This window comes from Aptenodytes forsteri, unplaced genomic scaffold (genome assembly GCF_000699145.1).
Source record: "Aptenodytes forsteri isolate BGI_AS27 unplaced genomic scaffold, ASM69914v1 Scaffold241, whole genome shotgun sequence".
Lineage (NCBI taxonomy): Eukaryota > Metazoa > Chordata > Aves > Sphenisciformes > Spheniscidae > Aptenodytes > Aptenodytes forsteri.
This window is the reverse complement of record NW_008795252.1, coordinates 1,149,509-1,169,769: the sequence shown is the minus strand read 5'-3', so window position 1 is coordinate 1,169,769 and position 20,261 is coordinate 1,149,509. Positions and strand designations below refer to the sequence as shown.

At 36.2% G+C, this 20,261-nt stretch overlaps 1 protein-coding gene across 2 annotated transcripts in view; it reads right to left on the bottom strand.

The window, feature by feature from the left end:
* ERC1 (ELKS/RAB6-interacting/CAST family member 1) overlaps positions 1 to 20,261 on the bottom strand; it is a 310,968-nt gene that overhangs the window by 226,189 nt on the left and 64,518 nt on the right. For both annotated transcript variants that reach the window (XM_009278946.2, XM_009278947.2), the window contains exons 3-6: positions 8,898 to 8,972; positions 6,664 to 6,819; positions 4,815 to 4,898; positions 2,021 to 2,188 (exon numbers count right to left, since the gene is read on the bottom strand). In XM_009278946.2, the coding sequence (XP_009277221.1) occupies positions 2,021 to 2,188; positions 4,815 to 4,898; positions 6,664 to 6,819; positions 8,898 to 8,972 (483 nt within the window). The remainder of the gene's footprint in view (positions 1 to 2,020; positions 2,189 to 4,814; positions 4,899 to 6,663; positions 6,820 to 8,897; positions 8,973 to 20,261) is intronic.

Here is a 20,261-nt window from a genome sequence, read left to right as displayed (position 1 = left end):
TTTTTAAATATTTTTTTTAAATTACTTCCATTTTATTTGAATAAATATGTTTACCTACCATAACAGTTGAAACTATGGCCATCTACTGAAGTTTTTAACTTGTTAACAAAGTCCATTCTTTCAAGAACTTCATCTCTCCTGGGCAGAAAAGTACTGCTTTTTATTATTTAAAAGAAGAGAAATGTGTTTCCAGCTTTGTAGGTTTGTCACAATACTGCACAGTGATTTAATATATCTATATCATTTTTGATCACTGTAGTGGATCAAAATCTGCAATTTACATTTTAAAATGTTTATTTACCTAATACCTACTTCCAGTGACATTTTGAAATGTAAATATTTTAAAAAATAAACATGTACGAATCGGGTACATACCTGACTACCAAAAAAGAATGAACAAATTTAACAAGTTTATGATTGTAAACTAGCACACTTTCACAGTTATACCAACTAATGCAAATGAACCTTGTCTCAAGTGAATAATCCAAAAGTATCAATATAAAATAAAAGTAGAAATTCAAAATTAAGGTTTCTAGCTTGTAGAATTAAGTCACAACTAAAATTGGTCACTTAACCCATTTTCTTTCTCTTCAACAGGAAACTAGGAAGGCAAGTTTTTAACTGCATTTTTGTTAAAAAAAGATAGGATTTTGAGTGCATACCTTTCTCTTTTTGTTCCAGAGAAGCCTAACACCTCTCCATCTGCTATCTCCTCCCTGTTCAGTCACTTCAAATTATTTACCCATCTGAAATTATCTGTTAATACAATCAAGTTTAACACAGAGCTATCATTTTCAACTTGTACTTAAACTTTAAAATTGCTGACTTTATTTCAGACCTGGATAAACTTGTGGGCCCTATCTGAATTTCCTTCCATATCTGTGTCAGTTAAGTCTAATAACTAAAGATATTCTCGCTCCCTGCAAGACTTCTGTCATTCACAGTCTTTCACTGTCACGTCTACAACACTACTGCTTTAAAGGAAACTGATTCTGCGATTTCAACTTCTACATAAATCTGAGAACAATCGGAAAAGCCATCTTAGAACATCAAAAGATATTTACTACGTAACTTGATTTCTGCATGTGGACAAGGCCATGTGCACCCATAGATTCACTGAAAATAGCTAAAGGAACGCTACATGAGGGTAAAAAGTTCAAATAAATGCTCTTACACTTTTGTAATATGGAATCTTTCTACCAGTGTTACCCACAAATTTTCTGCATGCCTATTTCATAGCTCCTTTGGCTTTTTACTGTTTTAGCTGTAACAACACAAATATTTTTTGATGCATGACCGCCATCTTTTGGACTTCCACTAACACTACAATTTTCCAAGCCAGGGGATTGAAATGCTGTCTTCACACAACATTTCATGCTTTTTCTTCAGGAACGTCCAGAAGCAGCATAAATTTATGCTATACTTATTATCCATTTGATGTTCAGATATATACTTGTGTCTTACCTAATATGGGAATTTATTAAGCATTTGTTATTGAAACACAGCTTTGAAAATATTTTTCCTTTATCTTGGAATATGCATCATAAAACATAAAAGCCTGTATTTCAGGTGTAAGCACAGGCTTACATGCAAGAGTTCCCATACATGCTGACCGCGCAGTGAAGCCTCAGCAAGTTGTATACTACCGGAACACTCTTCCCTTTCTCTGCTCTCTTTTAGCTACAAGGTCATTGAAAATAAATCCCCCCAGCTTAGGCATTGCAACTTCCAATTTATCTGTGCCTAGGAAAAATAATATTAGTGACTGCATGTTAGCGGAGCATGTTGTACAAGTGTATATTCATCCACAGGAATATGCGTGCACTTATACACACATATTTGTCTTTACAATCAATCCCATGGTCTAGAGAATCAAACATATAATCAAAGATACAATGTGCTCAGAATAAGCAGTACTGAATGACTATGGGATTGTATAACCTAAGCAAGAAGAAAAGAAATAACGCTTTTTATGTCTTTCACTATGAAAAGTCAGTAAGTACAGAATTGCCCATTTCACCTCTGTCTGCAGGATAGCAGCTCTTTGTTCTTTAGCTGTAAGAGACTCTTTCAGAACTTCAATATGTTGCTTGCTGTCAGAGAACTGATTTGTGAGGGTCTCCAGCTTTGTCTGCAAGGCCAGTAACTCAGTGTCTTTGCGTGACAGCTCCTGTTTCACCTGACCAATCTGAAAAAGAAAGACAAGATGGGCAGAGGAAAAAATAATTTACACCATCCTTACAAAAACAACTATAAATTCACATAACTACCAACAAACAGTATGATACTCTAAACTTATCCCACGGATAAGTTATCTTGAATGGAAGGCCAGCAAAAATTTGTGTCATGAGCAAAAGATACAAGGAAAAAGAGAGGGGAGCAATAGCATCGATTTTTCAAGAGAAATTCTTTTTAACAGAGTCAGTCTGTTCTTAGTCATCCTTCAAAGGACTGACCAAAACCAGTTGCTTAGCAGGGATAAGTTTTTAATGAAGATGAAGCAGAACTGTAATGAGAATGTTAGCCTGTAGTATCAGAAGATGATACACCTACAGGTCTCTCTCAGAAGCATGATGTTTGCTTTGAAACGTCAAACCAGTGAGTTTCCATCCCTCAATCCAGCCTCATGCTTACAGAGTATGTAAAGATACCTTTACTTTTCCCACTATTTATGAAACCAGCATTTCAATCTTCTAAGAATTTTCTTTTTAGCTTAAGGAAGCTTCTTAAAGCAGATGCAAATATACATCAAAATGACGTGAAAACTGTTTTTGGAATTGCACTTTGTTGAGAGCAATTTCCTAGATTAATTTAGTGAATTAAATCAGTATGGAAATGCCAATTTATTTTAACAAATGTAGGTAGGGTTATCATTTAAAAAGACAAACAGTAAGAAATTTTAAAAGTAAAGCATTGAAATGAGATTAAATCTCATTCTGAGTGCAATCATCACCCAGGACAATTTTCATGTAAAACTGAAGAAAAAAAAAATTTTTTTAATTAAAGAGGACAGGGAAGTCTAAAGGTAGACTTATGTCCAAGTTTATAACCAACTTTCTGGTTTGCCTCCAATACATCTCACAGAATAAAATAACAATGTTTTACTTTTACATATTATATAGCAGAGGTGGACATATCTCTAAAAACTAAATAGTTTTCCCTTTTTTAACTTGAAGAATTTTGTTTGTGACATTAAAAAAAAAAAAATCCCTCAATCCCCAAAGTATGTTGTTCCATGCTTCAAAACAGAAATTACAGGACATCACAAACTAAAAAAAATGTCCAGGTCATCTTCCATTTTTGGGAATGTGTCAAGAACAAAATTAAATTGATATAAGCTATAATTTTTTTTTGTTAGAATAAATGCACGTACTAGTAGAAATAACTGAGAGGAAAAGCTTGGGTAAATGTGGTTTTATCTTGACAACACTATTTCAGTAATGGGCAATTAAAGAAAGAAAACTCTTTACTGAAGAGTATTGAAATAGCATCAAAGGATATCATCAAGGACTCCTGTGTTCCAATATGAAACAGCGTACGTGAGGAGATGAGGAAGAAGGGGAGCAGAAGAAGGAGGACACGTATCTCAAAAAACCTCACACAAACTAATTTTTTAAAATGGAATAATGGGAAGGACTATAAAAATAATTTAATTTATAGAACTATTCAATCCTTTATTGTTCACTTAATTCAAACATACTAGGTTGTTTTTTTCATATTTTTTATCAAAAGCAAGTATGTCCACAGAATGATTTCACCACCTACCTAAATTAGATACAAAAGTATTGATGTTAGCAGCACTATTTCTGCTGTCAGCTACTGGCCAATACAACCAGTTGCACAATACTGCTAGGCACAGCAGAATAGCTGGGAAGATATGAACTATATACTGCTAAGTTATGTTTTCTGGAGTATCTAAACAAAAAAGTCTCCTTAAAAATTTCAGATGACACAAACTTTTTGAACTTGTTGGTAGCCTGAATTATAGTAAAACTTTCTCAAACCACCTTCGTCTTTCTTTGAAAAGATAAATTCTTTTTGGAGTCATCTCAGAAGCGATGTGTACCCTAAATACTCGTGTTTTGGTGAAATGCTCTCATCTAAACACAACCACATTTCTTTACATTAACATTGCCAAGTAGCACCCTAAGATCATTCTCTCTGGAAATCCCCGTTTCAGAGCTGTAAGCCCATACTGCCAACATGCTAAAGCTCTTTAGGAAGAATGCAGTGCGTACCATTCCAAGTTGCATGGGAAGTTAAGGCAGCATTAAGTGCTTACATCTCTCTTCTCGGTGAGACACTATGATCACTCAGCAAATGCACTAATTTCACAGCAAAGGAATAATCTAAATTCATGCTGTTAAAATTAAACGATCGGTTTTAAAAAGCGTTCAGCATCCAGCTTTTGTTATTTTTTGTGAAACAATGTTAAGAGAGTTCAGCACATGTTCTCAAATTATTTTTGTTCTACTAGGGAAAGCAAATCTCTTTGAAAGTCTGCCCCGAAATGGGTGCTGAATACTTTTGAAAATCTGCTTCAATAGAGAAGAAAAAGTTACTGCTAAAACAGCTCATACCATTAAAAAAAACAGTAACAAAACAAATATAGATGTTCAGTTGAAGAGTGATGTTATGGACACCAAAACCATGTGAACAAAAAGGCAGCTACAAGGCTGAGCAGGCTGTTAGTTCTACTGTTATAATCAAGTCATAAAGAAGGTAAGAGAAGAAAAGCTACCCCGAACGCCAGAGAGCTAGCAAGCCCCAGTGAATGGCCACTGCACACAAAAGATAAGTCTTACTGCAGAGACCTCGGCCTGGAGACCAGCCACTCTTTTTTTCAGGTCCTCCCCTTGAGCCTCTTTGGCACTTAGCTCTTCCTTCAGTTGCTCTACCTGTCACGACATTGTTATGCTTTTAAATATTTATCATTTGTCAGCTTCTAGTTAGCCTGTTTTAACCCAAGTAACTAAAAGTGACAAAGAACTGAACAGAAGGATCAACGTTGGTCACTCATTTTCTCTTCCATTCTTCGTTAAGTCTTCTCAAAAGTTTAATGTCTCTGTAATTTCATATAGGCTGCCAGACAAGAATTTGATTATGAAACAAAGATGCATAGTTATGGTTATGTTCATATATATCAAGTATGGGGCACTTCACCCAACAGTTTTGAAACTGGAATTCATGAGGAAATTCGGACAGGAAAAGGGACATTTTTCAGCTTAAGAGAAAAAAAGGTAATTGTCAAGATACAGCCACAGATGACTATACAATACAATACAACACTGGAAAAATAAATGTTGTGCAATTACAAAACAAGGTAGGACAGCAAGGTACTAAGATTGGAGCTGGTTACGAGTCATGAGTGAATAGTTATCAAAAAGGAGCAAATTTTCTGCAGGAAAATAAATGAGCAGACACAGTAGACGGAAGAGATCCAGAAACTGAGTAGCTGAACACATCTGTAGGCCCACAGAGGGAGAGGAGCAGGGGAAATTGAAGAGTTGCTAACAAGGGAAGAAGGAAAGAAGAAAGAAAGGATGGAAGGAAGAGGTGCTAAAATAGTCTCTCCATTCCTAATTTGAAGGGGGTGTCCTTCAATTCCTAGAAGCAAGTCAGTGGGATAAAGGGCGAAAGTATAACAGAATAGATGTGGATATCTTGAGGTAAATCAGTGAGCTGGTGTGAGGGAAGTGGAAGAAACACATACTTACTACATGTTTCTACTTTAGGGCAAGTAACACTTTTCCAAGAAACTTTCTGCAGCATTCTTTTTTCGACAAATAATTTCAAGCAGGACAAATGCAGTAGGTTACAATTGTTCAGGACCTAGTAGAGTAATTTTCAACCTCTGTTCCAGGAATTTGTACACTGCTTGCAGGGAATACGCAAAATCTAACTAAGAAAAGCAGGACTGCTCACAATATACTTAAATTTACTGTACAAGGTGGCCTGAATCTTCATTAGAAAATGTTACGGCCTGCTAAAAGACTGAGAAACACTTCTTTGGGAGAAACAAAGAATGAATTGACTTTTGGCTACAGACAATTCAGTAGTCAATGCCCATCTTTATACCCGAGGACCAACATGTCTCACTGCTGTATTTGTCCTGTATTCCCAACAGCATAAATTAATGTTGGCACCACCACTATTGTAGTATCTACTCTCATTCTGACTCCACTACTGGAAGGAGAGTGTAATGGAAAGCCATTATAGTGACAGTTCATGCTCTTTTCAGCCTTTACATAATAAAAAGACCTACTAGTTATAGTACCACAGTACAAGAAACACTCTTTTTTCCATAGATTACATTTGAAAAGACTCTAGACCAAATAAAACCTAAAACTATAAATGGATTAGCAATGGTCTAAACATAAACACAAAATCCTTCTGAAATAAAAGACAGGTGTGACAGTAAAAGCAGAATTTGGGCCATTGACCTTACTGAACCACTATTATAATATTTTCAAATTTGAATTTAAAATTCTCTTAAATATTTTTAAGTTATTTTAGTGGTTTCATGGCAGAATACAAATAAATTATGTTTCCCAGCATTTGAATGGGAACCCAAACCGTAACTCCTTACTGAAGCATGAAAATTTCTCTCATCTGTTCACTAAGCTCAGTTTATCTTACAACTGTCACTTGTTTTCTCAATACCTTATTTTTCATGAATTTGGAATGACTACGGTACACCTCCATTTGCTTCATTTCCTCTTCACGTTCCTCTGTGCTCAGAGCTCCATTTGACTTCAACATCTGAATCTCCTCTTCCAAATCCCGGAGACCACGCTCCATGGAAGAAATTTTTGAATCCTGAAAACAATTAGAAGAGACAGATAAAGATACACAGTTAGATGATTTGTTAACATACCATAGGAGTCAAAAAAAGGAAATACTTTGTTGGCCATGTACCTGCCCTTGAAATTTACTCCTGAAGTTCCTACAGAAATCAGTCTACACCTCTTTACATAGCATCTGGCCGAGTGCTCAAGTACTCATTTTTCAATTTTTTATACCTTTCAAGGAAAAAAAGAGTTTAGTACTGAAAGAAAACATGGCTAGGGGCAGGGACACAGTATATGATGGATAAATAAAGGAACATGAAAAAAGGTTGCCTTGTAATTCAAAGCCAGCATAAAGCAGAGAAATTTAATTCTAATTGAATGAACAGCAAAAAGTGACTGCAAGAATGGCAAAAAAAATGGGTTTGTGCTACCGGTAATTTAAGTGGGGTCACAAATGGAGAACTTAAAAAGCACCATAAGCAAGGAAAAGATGCAACAACCTAGTTTTGAGTGGACAATCTAGTTTTGAGTGGATAAAGCAGTAGAGGATCCTTCAAGTATTCTGGCTCATATGTACAAACATATAAAACATTTTGATGGTTAAAAAATATACATCTGGAAAAATAAAAAGTCAATCTACCATTATCCTCACAGTTCTACAGGACGATCAGAGGTTGTCAATCTACTTGGTTTACTGTTTCTTTAGAAGTCTTATGTGTTAGGAACAGCAAGAACAGATTCATATAGCACACAGAGCTTCATGCATACTCATGAACATGGATATGTATTTATGAATTGTAATCTCTTAAAGCAGTCTGGGTTTTTTTATTTCATTTCTCCAAAATATTTCGTCTTCCTGAAATACAGGTAGGATTTGAAACTATCCTCCATTCTTTCATAGACCAATCCTTCATAATTTCTTTTTTGTCTGATAATCAAAGCACAGCTGGAAAAAAGCATGAAAGATTTTCACATATAGGTTTTCATTCATGAGGTAAGATTTTTCTAAAGGACCATTATGAAGAACTAGTTGGATCTCCTGCTTAATTTTTAATGCTTAAGTTAAAATGGGTAAAGCGGACTTTTGCAACAAAAATTAGAGGTAGTAAGGTGAAGTGATATGTTGTGATTTACAACAGTATTTAGTTTCAGCGCTCACATCATTTCCCAGAAATACCGGTGTTTCTCTGTTAATAGTAAAGACAGCTTATTGTTGCCAGATGGTCAATTAGTTTTCATTACTATGGACCACAAAGATGACTAATAAAAGAAAGACAGTAAATGAAAGGCTCCAGAGTAGAAAGATGGGAAATGACTATGGAAAACATTGAGATGGAATGGAAGAGTTGGAAGGGAGAAAAAGAAGGAAAATAAAAGAAAAAGGCACAGATAAAGAAGGAGGGAGAAAGGGAGGATACAAAAATGGAATAGAATAGTTTGCAAAGACAGTTTCCAATTTTTTAACTGTATTTGTCCAAACCCTGTCTGATGTACTTTATGGACCATACAATATGAAATATGATTGCATAAAGCTGTGTAGACCATACACTCCACTTGTGCCTCCTGAGCTCTTGGCAAATTGCCATTGTTCCATTAGATACTTGAGTTAATGGTTTAAGAATTCAATCACAAATTCATCTAGAAAAGTTAGGTTTACAATGACATACAGACATCTTTCTAGCTATACGACCCATTCCTTAAGTGGGTTTTGAGTTTGCAAATTGCTAACTTTGTTGACACACAGAATACAAAGCAGTATTTCAAATGTTGATCTATAAAAAGAAAATAACCCACATCATCATAAAAACCTACTAATCCATCATTCCCATCCTTGTAATACAATGGACTCTTGGTTAACTGAAAGAAACCTGTATATGCTGTCGCAGGCAGACAGAAGGCAGGTTTCTATTGTGCCATGGAGCAGCTCTGTCTCTTCACTGATCAATGATAACAAATAAAATAGATAAAAAACCAGTATAAAATAAATATACTTATTTTAAATTAGAAGACTGACAGAAGTATATGGTATTTGGTAGAGTCACCTTTCATATGAACACCCATTTTCCAGAGACCAATCTCTACTGCTGCCTATATGCAATCATTTACCTTCATCTCAATAACAGTTTGCAGAGCCTTTGTCTTGGCTGTGTCAGGAGCATTTTCAAATCGACGATGGATCTCCTGTACCAGCAGAAAAGAAAGCAAGAGTTAGTAGCCTAATGGCATTTTGTCCCACTTACCAAATACAAACAAAATACTAGAAGTTTCTCTTTCTAATACATAGCAAAATTAAATACTGCTTTCTGATGTTATCAGTTCATACATTTTGTTTTATCATTTCCCATATCAAAAGAAAGGATAGGCGAAAGTTCATTCAACGGAATCACAGCCTCAGTTAAAAAGGCACACATCTTTGACTACCTACTTACTCAAAATAAACTGTTGAAGTGACAGCTGAGTCTATTAAAAACCCCTATCATCTGCCTGTTAAACTAATCTAAACTATTACTAGTTTCTCAAGGAAGACATACACATAATTTATTTGACTAGATGCTTACTGAAAACAGTAACAACTGTGGTTTCTGTTTCAAGAAGCTATAGGGTGCAGTTGTGTTGATAACTCTTTTCCCAACTTTTTTACCCCAGAGTAGCAACATTTAATCACGCATGATCTTTCTCCACGGAGCCTTGAATGTAGCTGAAAGTACATGACTGGATAGCACACTGCTGTAGAAGCTCAGAGTACGCAGACAAGAGGACACAAAAGTCTATATGATATTTCCGTTGATGTGAATTCACAGAACTAGCATGCTTCAGACTGCTTGCTAAGGAATAAAATGATAGAAAATGGAAACAACTTGTTCTACCGTATAAAGTAGTTAGGGGTTTCAAAGCAACAAGTGGGAATACAGGAGAAACAATATAGTATCTAGTCCACTTTTTCATTATTTGTCTTAAAATAGTATTGTCCTTACACTACACACTAATGTTAAATATAGGAATGTGAATACTGTTAGAATGTTAATATTATATGACATAAAAATACTTTGGTGCCCATAGAGTATGAACTGTGATATCAGTTAACCTAACAACAAATTGTATAGGTCCACACACAGTTTAGCCACCCACTCCCGTCAAACACCTAGAAGACAAATCCAAAAAGCCATCCACAAACTGGTATTTTCAATAGACATGGTGAAGAGAACACTTTGTATGGTAGTCATACATGCACCTTGCTCCACATGATTAATTATTTGAATGAGAAAGGTAGAGTTGTACAGTGCTTTTCAAAATACTGAAAACACTACTTATCTTGTAAGATTGTTAAATGTTCTTACATATCTGTGAAGTGAGCAAGATAGAAATGTGTAGTGATATGACAAGGGCCACAAGAAGAATTTTGCATAAGTTTGGCACGAGGCCATTTGCGTAAGTTGATGCCTGTGAATGGTTATAACAAGAAAATCCAGTAGAAGGTCTGTCTGTCTTTAAATACTGTACTTGTGTATTTCCCGAGAAGCTATTTTCACAAGTATGTTCGCAGAGTAGGGTGGTATTTTCTGAAAAAAATACCTCCGGAAAAAATAAACCAGAAAACCCCACTAAATATATTTGTTTCTCCCATAGTCAACAGATAACTTGAAAGCCTCTGGTCATGTATCACTGACACCGTATAGACCGGAGTGGAGCAATACTGTTATTGTTCTTCTTCTTACCTGTACCTGCATTCACATAATGGATTTACTCAAATCTAAACAGTCTAGCCAGACTTTTCTTTTGGCCCAAGATGTCCTCTATCTGCCCGTAATGTACATGCCCAAAGAAAGGGCAGCGTGCATTCCGCTCTGCTATTCTCAACTGACGTCTGAAGCACAGCATAATCAGTAATTTCTCATCACCAGCCTTCCACAGTTGGTCTCTAGCACCCTTCAATTTTCCATCTGCCTACAGGGTTAGGAGCATGCTTCTTTTTGTCTACAGTTCAACAGATATGGCTTCTACGTATTCAACAGGTTTAAATCAATGAGGCAGCCACTTTATCTTGAATATGCTGATGTTAAATCTAAGGAGGGGAACACACCACACCAAGATGCTCATTCCAGGGGGTTGATCATAGGGCCATCTGAAGACTGCAGGCATTCTCCCTAGGATCATCTCCTTAGCAGAGCTGTAAGCTTTTTCGAAGCAGACAGTAGTCAGGCCAACAACTGAACTTTTTTCTACTGTTTCCTACGCCCACACACAGAAGAAAGAAGAAGCTGTCAGCATACAGATATCATCAGTACAAGCTGGACCAACATCCTCGTGTCACTTTTATTACCTACTCCATCCTCAGCGTTTTTCTTGAGACACATCAATGAAACTACTTTTCCAGTCTGTCTCCACTACTTACCATGCCAGTTGCCACCTCTTCAGAGGCAATATTTTAGAGATTCATTTGGTTATGCTGCTATACATAATGTTAGAAAAGAAGCTCATCATGAGGTTGAATTTGCTTTAAAAATGTCATTTCAACTAAGCATAGGACAATCTGCCACATACTCTGCCCATAAGAAACTCGGAGCTCATCTTACTACCCTCAATCAGGGATCAGAGACAAAAATCATAGTGCTACATGTTGCCTTAATAAAAGGAAGCTATGATGAGCTTCTAACACTCAAGACCAGCCTGAGCATTTAGAAATATGACGGGGAGCAGATCCAACACTCTCCACATGTTTCTCAGTGCTCTTACCAGTACCTGTCATGAAAAACATGACTCTTCTTCAGTGTCCTTGGTCTTCCTCCATAGGGTATGATCTCAGCTGCCTGCCTTAAGGTAGCTGTAGTATATACTTCCCTGTTTCCATCTCAGCAGGCTTTAATGTGTTGATTCAAGAATTGCACCATAATTCCAAGATATTGTGGCTGTCAGTCCTTCTCATGAGCTCTGGATAGAGCGAGTTTCTGTCTTGCCACCAGCACAATATTGTTACAGACACCTTTTCAAGATCTTAGCATGTATGACTCTGTAGCTAGACTGGACCCTTCAGAAAATTTCAAAGAATGCTTTTGTACAACTCAAGTGATAGGAGTGGCTTCCTCCTGAAAAATATCCATATCTGAAGTTTGAAAAGTGGACACTGGGCAGTCCATTCATGCATTCACCAAGCAGCATATTGCTGGAGAGGCATCCAGATACTTTACTGCTCTGGAATAGCAGGCCTGTATCTATTTGGCTGAAGTGAACAGCACTGCTTGTACAAGTACACAAAAATCTGACTAAGAAAGAAACATGACTCCTCTACTCTGCTTTGGTGAGACCCCACCTGGAGTACTGCATCCAGCTCTGGAGCCCTCAGCATAAGAAAGACATGGACCTGTTGGAGCGGGTCCAGAAGAGGGCCACAAAAATGCTCAGGGGGATGGAACACCTCTCCTATGAAGAAGGGCTGAGAGAGTTGGGGTTGTTCAGCCTGGAGAAGAGAAGGCTTTGGGGAGACCTTATTGCAGCCTATCAGTACTTAAAGGGGGCTTATAAAAAAGACAGTGGCAAACTTTTTAGCAGGGCCTGTTGTGACAGGACAAGGAGGAATGGCTTTAAACTAAAGGGGGGCAGATTTAGACTAGATATAAGGAAGAAATTTTTTACACTGAGGGTGGTGAAACAATGGAACAGGTTGCCCAGAGAGGTGATGGATGCCCCATCCCTGGAAACCTTCAAGGTCAGGTTGGAGGGGGCTCTGAGCAACCTGATCTAGTTGAAGATGTCCCTGCCCACGGCAGGGGGGGTGGACTAGACAACCTTTAGAGGGTCCCTCCAACCCAAACTATTCTATGATTCTACGATTCTGACTATCCCTCTGGAGAGGCTCATACATGCCCCACATCCTCCAGTCTCTTCTCAGAATTCTCAAGTCTTTTCCTGCTATTCCCACGCTGACAGGAACCGAGAGGTTAAGACACACACTGTCCTTTTTGTAAATTCACATGTGGCACGTGAAGTGAGGTGGTATTTGAGAACGCTCATTGTAGCACACGTCCTACATTGCTGTAATACCAAATTACTCTAATCTCTGCTTGGCTATGAGACACACCCCAGTCACATCTTGGCAGCATGCTCAAATTCATGTCCACTTAAAAAAATATTATATGGGATGGGAAGAAAAGAGGGTTTGAATCCCCCAAATTTCAGAATTTAAAACCAGTTGCTTTTCCTAACTTCAAAACTCATGTATGGGAAAAAGGGATAATTCTGAAGATGATTCTTCAAGCTTAATAAGGTGAAGAAAGACCCAAGAGTGAAAAGTATCCTATTCTGAATTGCATAAGCTTTCACTAAATGCAGAAATTATATATCTAGCTATTCCTGTCACATCATTTGTGCAACCAGCCAAGGACTGTTACTGTAGAATAAAATGAAACAGCTTGATAATAGAAAAGAAATTAAAACAAGTTCTTGTGAACTTTTAGAAACTGAGAAGAAAAAAGATAAGGAGGTCAAAAAATACTATTCCAAAAGTTTATTTTGAACAATGTATTATTTTTATTTTAGTAGTGCAATTACATACTAGGTAATTTCCACTTGTGCAGAGACATGGTCTCTGACCTGAGAACATAAAAGCAACTACTACTATGGAAATGGAATAGATGGAATACACAGTAGGAGAACAGCATGTCACTAAAGGGATGCTGACACAGCAGTGTCTGCTTTTTACATTGCACAGCGTTTTCTCAAATAGAAAATTCTTCCAAGATTTTTCTTTAGAAATGCCTGTATCTCCACTGTCTGAAGTGATGCTTTGCACTTCAGCAAAGGAAATGTCCTACATCTATCGTCTTAAGTAACTCCACTGTGATTTGGATGACATAACCTGCTGAAAAACAACACCTCCCACCTCTTGACTGCATAGTAAGGACTTAATTTTGGCAACATGCCTACGATTCTAAATTGCCTGAAAACAGGGCTACAGGCAGACTGAACCTCCCTAGAATACAGATTTAAGCGTGGCTGCTGAAGGAAGGCGGTGCATAGGTATCCTTCTTAATTGTGAAATGCAGGTTACGTATTTATCTTTCAGTGGCAGAATGGAGAATTACTAATATATCATATCTCTGATGTATTCAGATTCTATCGTGGACACACACCACATAGATGAATGAAAATACTAATTTTCATCTTCAAAACAGGACTTTGCACAATAATTAAAAGCATGGGGCCACACACATATCAGGATCAGAAAAATACAAAACTAATCCTTCATTCCTTGCAAGTTACCCATTCTGATAAAGTAATAAAGCATTATTCCTTTGTTCTACTTTCACACATGAAGAACTTTCACGTGTAACTGATATTTATTGCTCCATAACAGATTAGTAAACTTCAGCATCTTCTTACCTGTGAATGCAACTTAAATTATAATAACAAGAGGTGGTTCGTATATGTTTTATGTTTTTAATGTTTTTATATGTTCAATGATTCCTTTATTTCAAAAAAGATAACAAAAAGGGGAAAAAAGCTGCTTGTTCCCAAGTTATGTGCAACATGCACGCTTTTCACTGTTAATTATTATTACTATTAAAAATATGCACTGTATTTCTTTTTCAGTTTAGCCAGTGGGAACTCCTAGCCACCAGATAATCACCACAACATTGCCAAGAATATTGAAGAATACTCTATCATCCAATTTCTGTTTCAAGTTTTATGTTTAATACCCTATTATTACAAGCTAGTAGAGTTTCTACAATTCTTTGACATAAACAAGAAAAGCTTTAGGCGGAGGGACACTTTATTACCTGTATGGCACTACTGTTACCGCTACAGGTATACCATGTCCACTTTGTGTGTCTACAATTTAAACCCAATATTGATATATTGCAGAGAATTCAAAGAATGACTGCAGGAGCGTAATTTGTCTTTAGAAAAGAAAAATCAAAACAAAAACTATGGTGCAAATTGATCACAACTTTAAAGTACCTTCACAGGCAACAATAATTCAAAAGGGGTTGTTCTTTCCAAAAAACATTAAGATTCAATAACTAGAAACTGAAGGCTAGAAATAGTCTTAAGTTTTAAACAGTGCAGGCACCTTAACCAGAGTTGGGGTTAGTACTTCATCACTACCAATTTTTAATTAAGAATAGCTATCTTCCTCTTAAAAAAAAAAATCTACTTCAAAAAAAGATATAAACTAAAGGTGTACATCATATTACATCTGCCAAGTCGGTCTGCAAGGTAGCCCAGTACCCCTATGAGAAACAATACTGTAATATTCTGGTCAGTATAATTACACAGAACAGCTGATCAAACGTATTGAGAACACTGAATACGTAAAGAATAGCTGTGATAAAGTGATTTTAATGCACCATAAAGAATGACAAATTCTGTGTTTTTTCCTTGACCAAGAAATGGCAAAATAATTGAAAGTTAGAGAATATACTTTAGAATTGAAGGAGTCCTCAATACTGAGCAGTATCAGCACTATTTCTTAAAAATATTAATAAATTATACACATGTGCATAATAATGAAGTGAGGAATTTAATCAGAACCTTTTCTTCCTTCATAACCAGGCCACATCATTCATTGTTATTCCCTCAGTTACTCCTGCCTCTGATTTTGCATGGGATTTGGAAGAAATGTGGAGGTGCACTTTTAAGCAATGACATTTTTATAGTGGAGTAGGCTGTATGCTTAAAAATACAGCAACTTTCTCTCTCAGTAGCACCACAAGATAACCACTTTCCAAAGCAAAAAAGGACATGCCTTCCATTTCCTGCAGAACCTACATAATCAGGCAGCACATATCACACAGAGAATAAGAAAAATATGCTCTTTCATACATGAATTTTTTAAAAAAAGTTGACAAAAAAATATGTGCAATTAAAAACACAGCTGTAATTCTAACTTTTTTTAATCTTAGCTGGTCTACCCATGTCTTTATATGATCAAATATGATGTTCTGTGCAGGATCTTTGCATCATTCAGTGGACTGGATAGTTTTAGTTAACCAAAAAATATTTGGTTTTATTCTCCAACATGTAGTACAGGCCTAACGTAACTCAGGCAGTGTTATACCTTTTGCACTTAGTTCAGTAGAGATGAAATTTGTGGAATTTTGTTTCCACAAGTGTGAAACTTTGCAGTAGAAGAAAAAAAAATTGAAAATACCATTAACAAGTTGGAAGCTAATTTAAGTAGAAAAATATATGTACAAAATATATCTTTTGTACTTAAAGTTTAGTTTCCCAGATGGCTTTTCTGTCAATCTTTCATGTCTAAATCTTTGAAAGATTTTAGCAACCTTGTTCCAATTAATTACAACGAAATGCAAACGTTAGAACCCAAAATTTCAGGAGCAGCCATCAGTTCAGTATTAACTATCATTGTTAATTTCAGAAATTATTTAATAGATCTATAAGATCAAATAGATCTATAATTGTGTAGAAGGTCAAATCGTACCTGACTAACCTAATTTTCTTCTATAATGAAGTAACTGACTGTGTGGATAAGTGGTGAACAGTGGGTGTTGCATGTCTTGACTTAAGACCTTCAACGTGGCCTCCAAACATCCCTGTAGCCAAATTGGTGAGATACAGACTGGATAAGTGGTTAACAAGGTGGGTGGAAAATTAGTTGGACTGTCAGGCTCAAAGCCTGGTGATCAGCAGTATGAAGTCCAATGGGTAGCTGCTTACTATTGACAACCCTCAGAGGCTGATACTGTGGCCGATACTGTTCAGTGCCTTTATTAATGATCTGAATGATGGAATAGATGGCACTCTCAGCAAGTTTGCAGATTATATGAAATTCAGGGAAGACATGAATTGGGATTAAGCAGTGTGCCCTTGCTGTAAAAAAAAAAAAAGCCAAAAAAACCCGCCAAAAAAAAAAACCCAACTGCATCTTGGGCTGTATTAGCAAGAGCATACTACCAGGAGACGGGAAGCAGTTATTTCTCTCTATGCAGCTCTTGCGAGACCACTGCTAGAGTACCGTGCCCAATTTTGGGCTCCCCTGTACAAAGAAGACTTTGAAAAGCTGAAGAGAATCCAACAGACAGCCACCAAGATGGTTGGGGCTGGAACATACGATGTAAGAGGAGAGGATGAGAGAACTGCGTTTGTTCAGCTGAAAAGAAAAGAAGGCTTGGGGGGAACCTTGATGCTCTCTTGAACTATCTAATTGGAAGCTGGAGAGATGACAGAGACAAAAGTCTTTTCAGAAGTGCACAGTGGAAGGATGATAGGCAACAGGCAAAAGTTGCAGTACAGAAAATTCTGACTTGTTAATACAGAAAATATTTTACCAGGAGAGCAACCAAACACTGGACCAGATGCTCAGAGAGACTGTGGAATCCCCATCACTTGAAATTGCCAATTTGAGCAGGAGGTTGTATGAAATGACCTCTGGGAGAGCCCCTCAACCTGCATGACTCATTTATATAAGTATCTTTACTAACTGGGAGCAGAAGGTGACTGGGTAGTATTACAATTGTTTAGTTTCAGAATTTTTATGAGTATTTTTCAGAAAGTGCTTGATACCAGTAATTTTAACTTCTATTTCAGCAACACATAAAACGGAACTGAAAAAAGAATGTATAATAAGAGTCCTGTATAATTTATCTCATTACTATCAGAGTTTTGCTACTAAAAAGATATAGTTATACAAGTTTGGAACCAATAATCATGGCAGTTCCTTCCGAAATTATTTCTGTATTTTTCCATTTGTCATTTCCTGCATTTGCAAACACAATCAACATAATTCCCTGAAAAATAAATTGATCGTATTAATAAAGAGCGTAACTTTGATAGATGTGCTGAAAATTGCACACACATCGATAATGGAGGGTGCCAGTTGCTTTGAAGCTCAGTTACCCCTAGCTAGAGAAACTAGGACACTTAAGTTTGTTAACAAAGGCATCATCTAAAGTGAAAATTAAAACACAACTTCCAGTTCATCTCAATATTCCAATCAGCAAGAAACAAAAGCAAAATCCCTCAAAAAACTTCAGCACTAGAGTAAAAGCAAGATAAAGATGAGAGACCAATTCAAACCATCCTATTACTTTTAAGTAGCAAATCATTGTGTTGAAATCTGACTGCAGAAGTGTGAATTCAAAAGCTAAAGAAAAGTCAACTAAATATTAAAATCTTAATCATGTAGAACTTTATTTACATGTGCTATTAGTTCTTCATTTTTCCTTTCTTCCCTCTTACTTAAGGTGCAAAAGCATATATTTTCTACTTAAATTACCTTCCAGCTTTTTAATGGTAATTTCAATTTTTTTTCCTTCTACTGCAAAGTTTCACACTTGCAGAAACAAAATTCCACAAATTTCATCTCTACCGAAGAAAAGTGCAGGATAATATTAACATCTCCAAGGAAAGTATACCTAAACTGTAATTTGTAAACAAAGCAAATCATGTAATATATATTGACAAAGAAATTCTTCTAATATAACAAAACATCAAAAGACATTAAAGTTTATGTATTTTAAACCTCTAATCCCCAGCCAGATTTATACATTTCTAAATAGTTTCACATAGTTTTAAAAATCCCACCTAAAGGGGATGGAGGTGCTAAAATGAAATAGTTAGAAATTTTGCCTTGTGTGAATAAAGAAAAAAAAAATCTCTTTGAAGACTAAGTAGCTCATTCATATAGAAAAAAATTGTTTGGAATAAGTTAAAAAAAATTAAATCTCTAATTTTAGCCCCCAACGCTAGAAAAAGCATATGAATAAACCCACTGAAATTTTATGGATTATTTCACTTTGATGAGATCGTAACTATAGTACAGAGAAAACACCCTGACAGATGACTGCAGTTCTGCTTTTTTCCATTCACTTAATTCCCACATATTATTAAATTATTTTATAAAAATCAGAAATTTGCTATACAAGAATCAGAAGGTGTTTATGATTTCTTTGTAGTCTGGAAAGACATGAAACACATATGTTATTTTTCACCCTGATCTTTCAACTTTCTAAGGACTACCAAGCTACCAACCTCCAAACTGAGGAAAGATAAAAATAATTTTATATGTGTTTGAACATTTTTACCTGCCATTCTTTTATAAAGTGACTTATAAGACATTCCAAACTACAATGGTATTTAAAAAAGCAAAATGTATAAAGAATAAATTATGCATGCTCTCAAGTTGCAATAGCCCATTTTCTCAAATTTTGATCTACAAATGCTCTATATGTTTTAAAACTACTTCTAGACCAATCAAGTGATTCTAATAAAGATGTAACTATTTAAATTATCTTGATTTAAATCACTTCTCCCTGCTATCCTCTTCTAAAAGGTCAAAAGAATGCAGCAGCAACAGAACAAGCAGAAACTTAATTTTTTTTAATTCATCAGAAAGATGTCCCCTAGTACGGTGGTAGTAAGAGTTCCAGTTACTGAATCTATCTACTCCAGCAAACCAAAAATTCTCTCTAAAAGTGAGTCTTATTTATGTTGCAAAACCTTGGAACAGGACAAAAGTGTCTTTGAGATAACTCTAATTGCTCCAATTAAAATTTCTAAATCATTCTCTGAGCCTGGAGCAGAAAAGGGTAAGAATTTTAACACACACACGGAAAAAGAATTTCTTCGCAAAACTTGTCACAGTTAATTAAAATCTGGTCAGATAAGGCAAACAACCTTTCTCTTCACTGGGACCTGTTCAGCAGTGCTCCGACGGTATGTTTAGACAGCACATCCATCCTTTCTCACTGAGCTCCTTGCTGCTGCTGTTTGGCCATCACAGTTATCAAGGTAAAGGTAAGTCAGGTATACGTATGTTATAGCCTAGTGCGCCTGCTCGCTGCTCTGACATCTACCCTAAGTGGAGACATAATAAAGAGTGCCCACAGAAATTTAGTGTTACTTCCGAGAATAAAGTGAGCACTGTTCGATTCAAAATAGCTACAAACAGGGATCAGTTGTTGTAGTAAGGCCATACTAGATAACTGTAATACAGTTCACAAACAAGACTTTGTGGGGTTGCCATTTCAACAAACACTGAAGATGAAAAGAAATAATAGCTTTTTCTGCCATAGCTTCTTTCCTTAAGTTCATTGTAAATGAGTGCCCTTATGAATGACCCATTTCAGTGACTGCTTTACATACAAAACCACCCTTTATTTGTTAAGCACTACATCCCCAACTCCTTATTTCAGTCTTGCACTCATTTGTATTAAAAATCCATCTTGTTTGAATGGGTCCAATTATTAAAAAAAAAAATAAAAAAAAATCAAAACTGTAATTTACTACCAAACAGAGTTTTTGTGGCATAAAGTGCAAAGCTACTGTTGGTTCTTTCCTGTTCCACACAACTGTAACATGCAAACCTTGAACCTAGAACTGATTCCTGAAAAAACCTTCTAGATAAAGAACCTTCTTCCTGTTTCCGAATAAAAGGCTGTAGTTGGCCATCTGTCCCAGACCTGGATTCACAGTTCAGGGAGCAACTGCCTAATTTTTGTCTATGAAATCAAA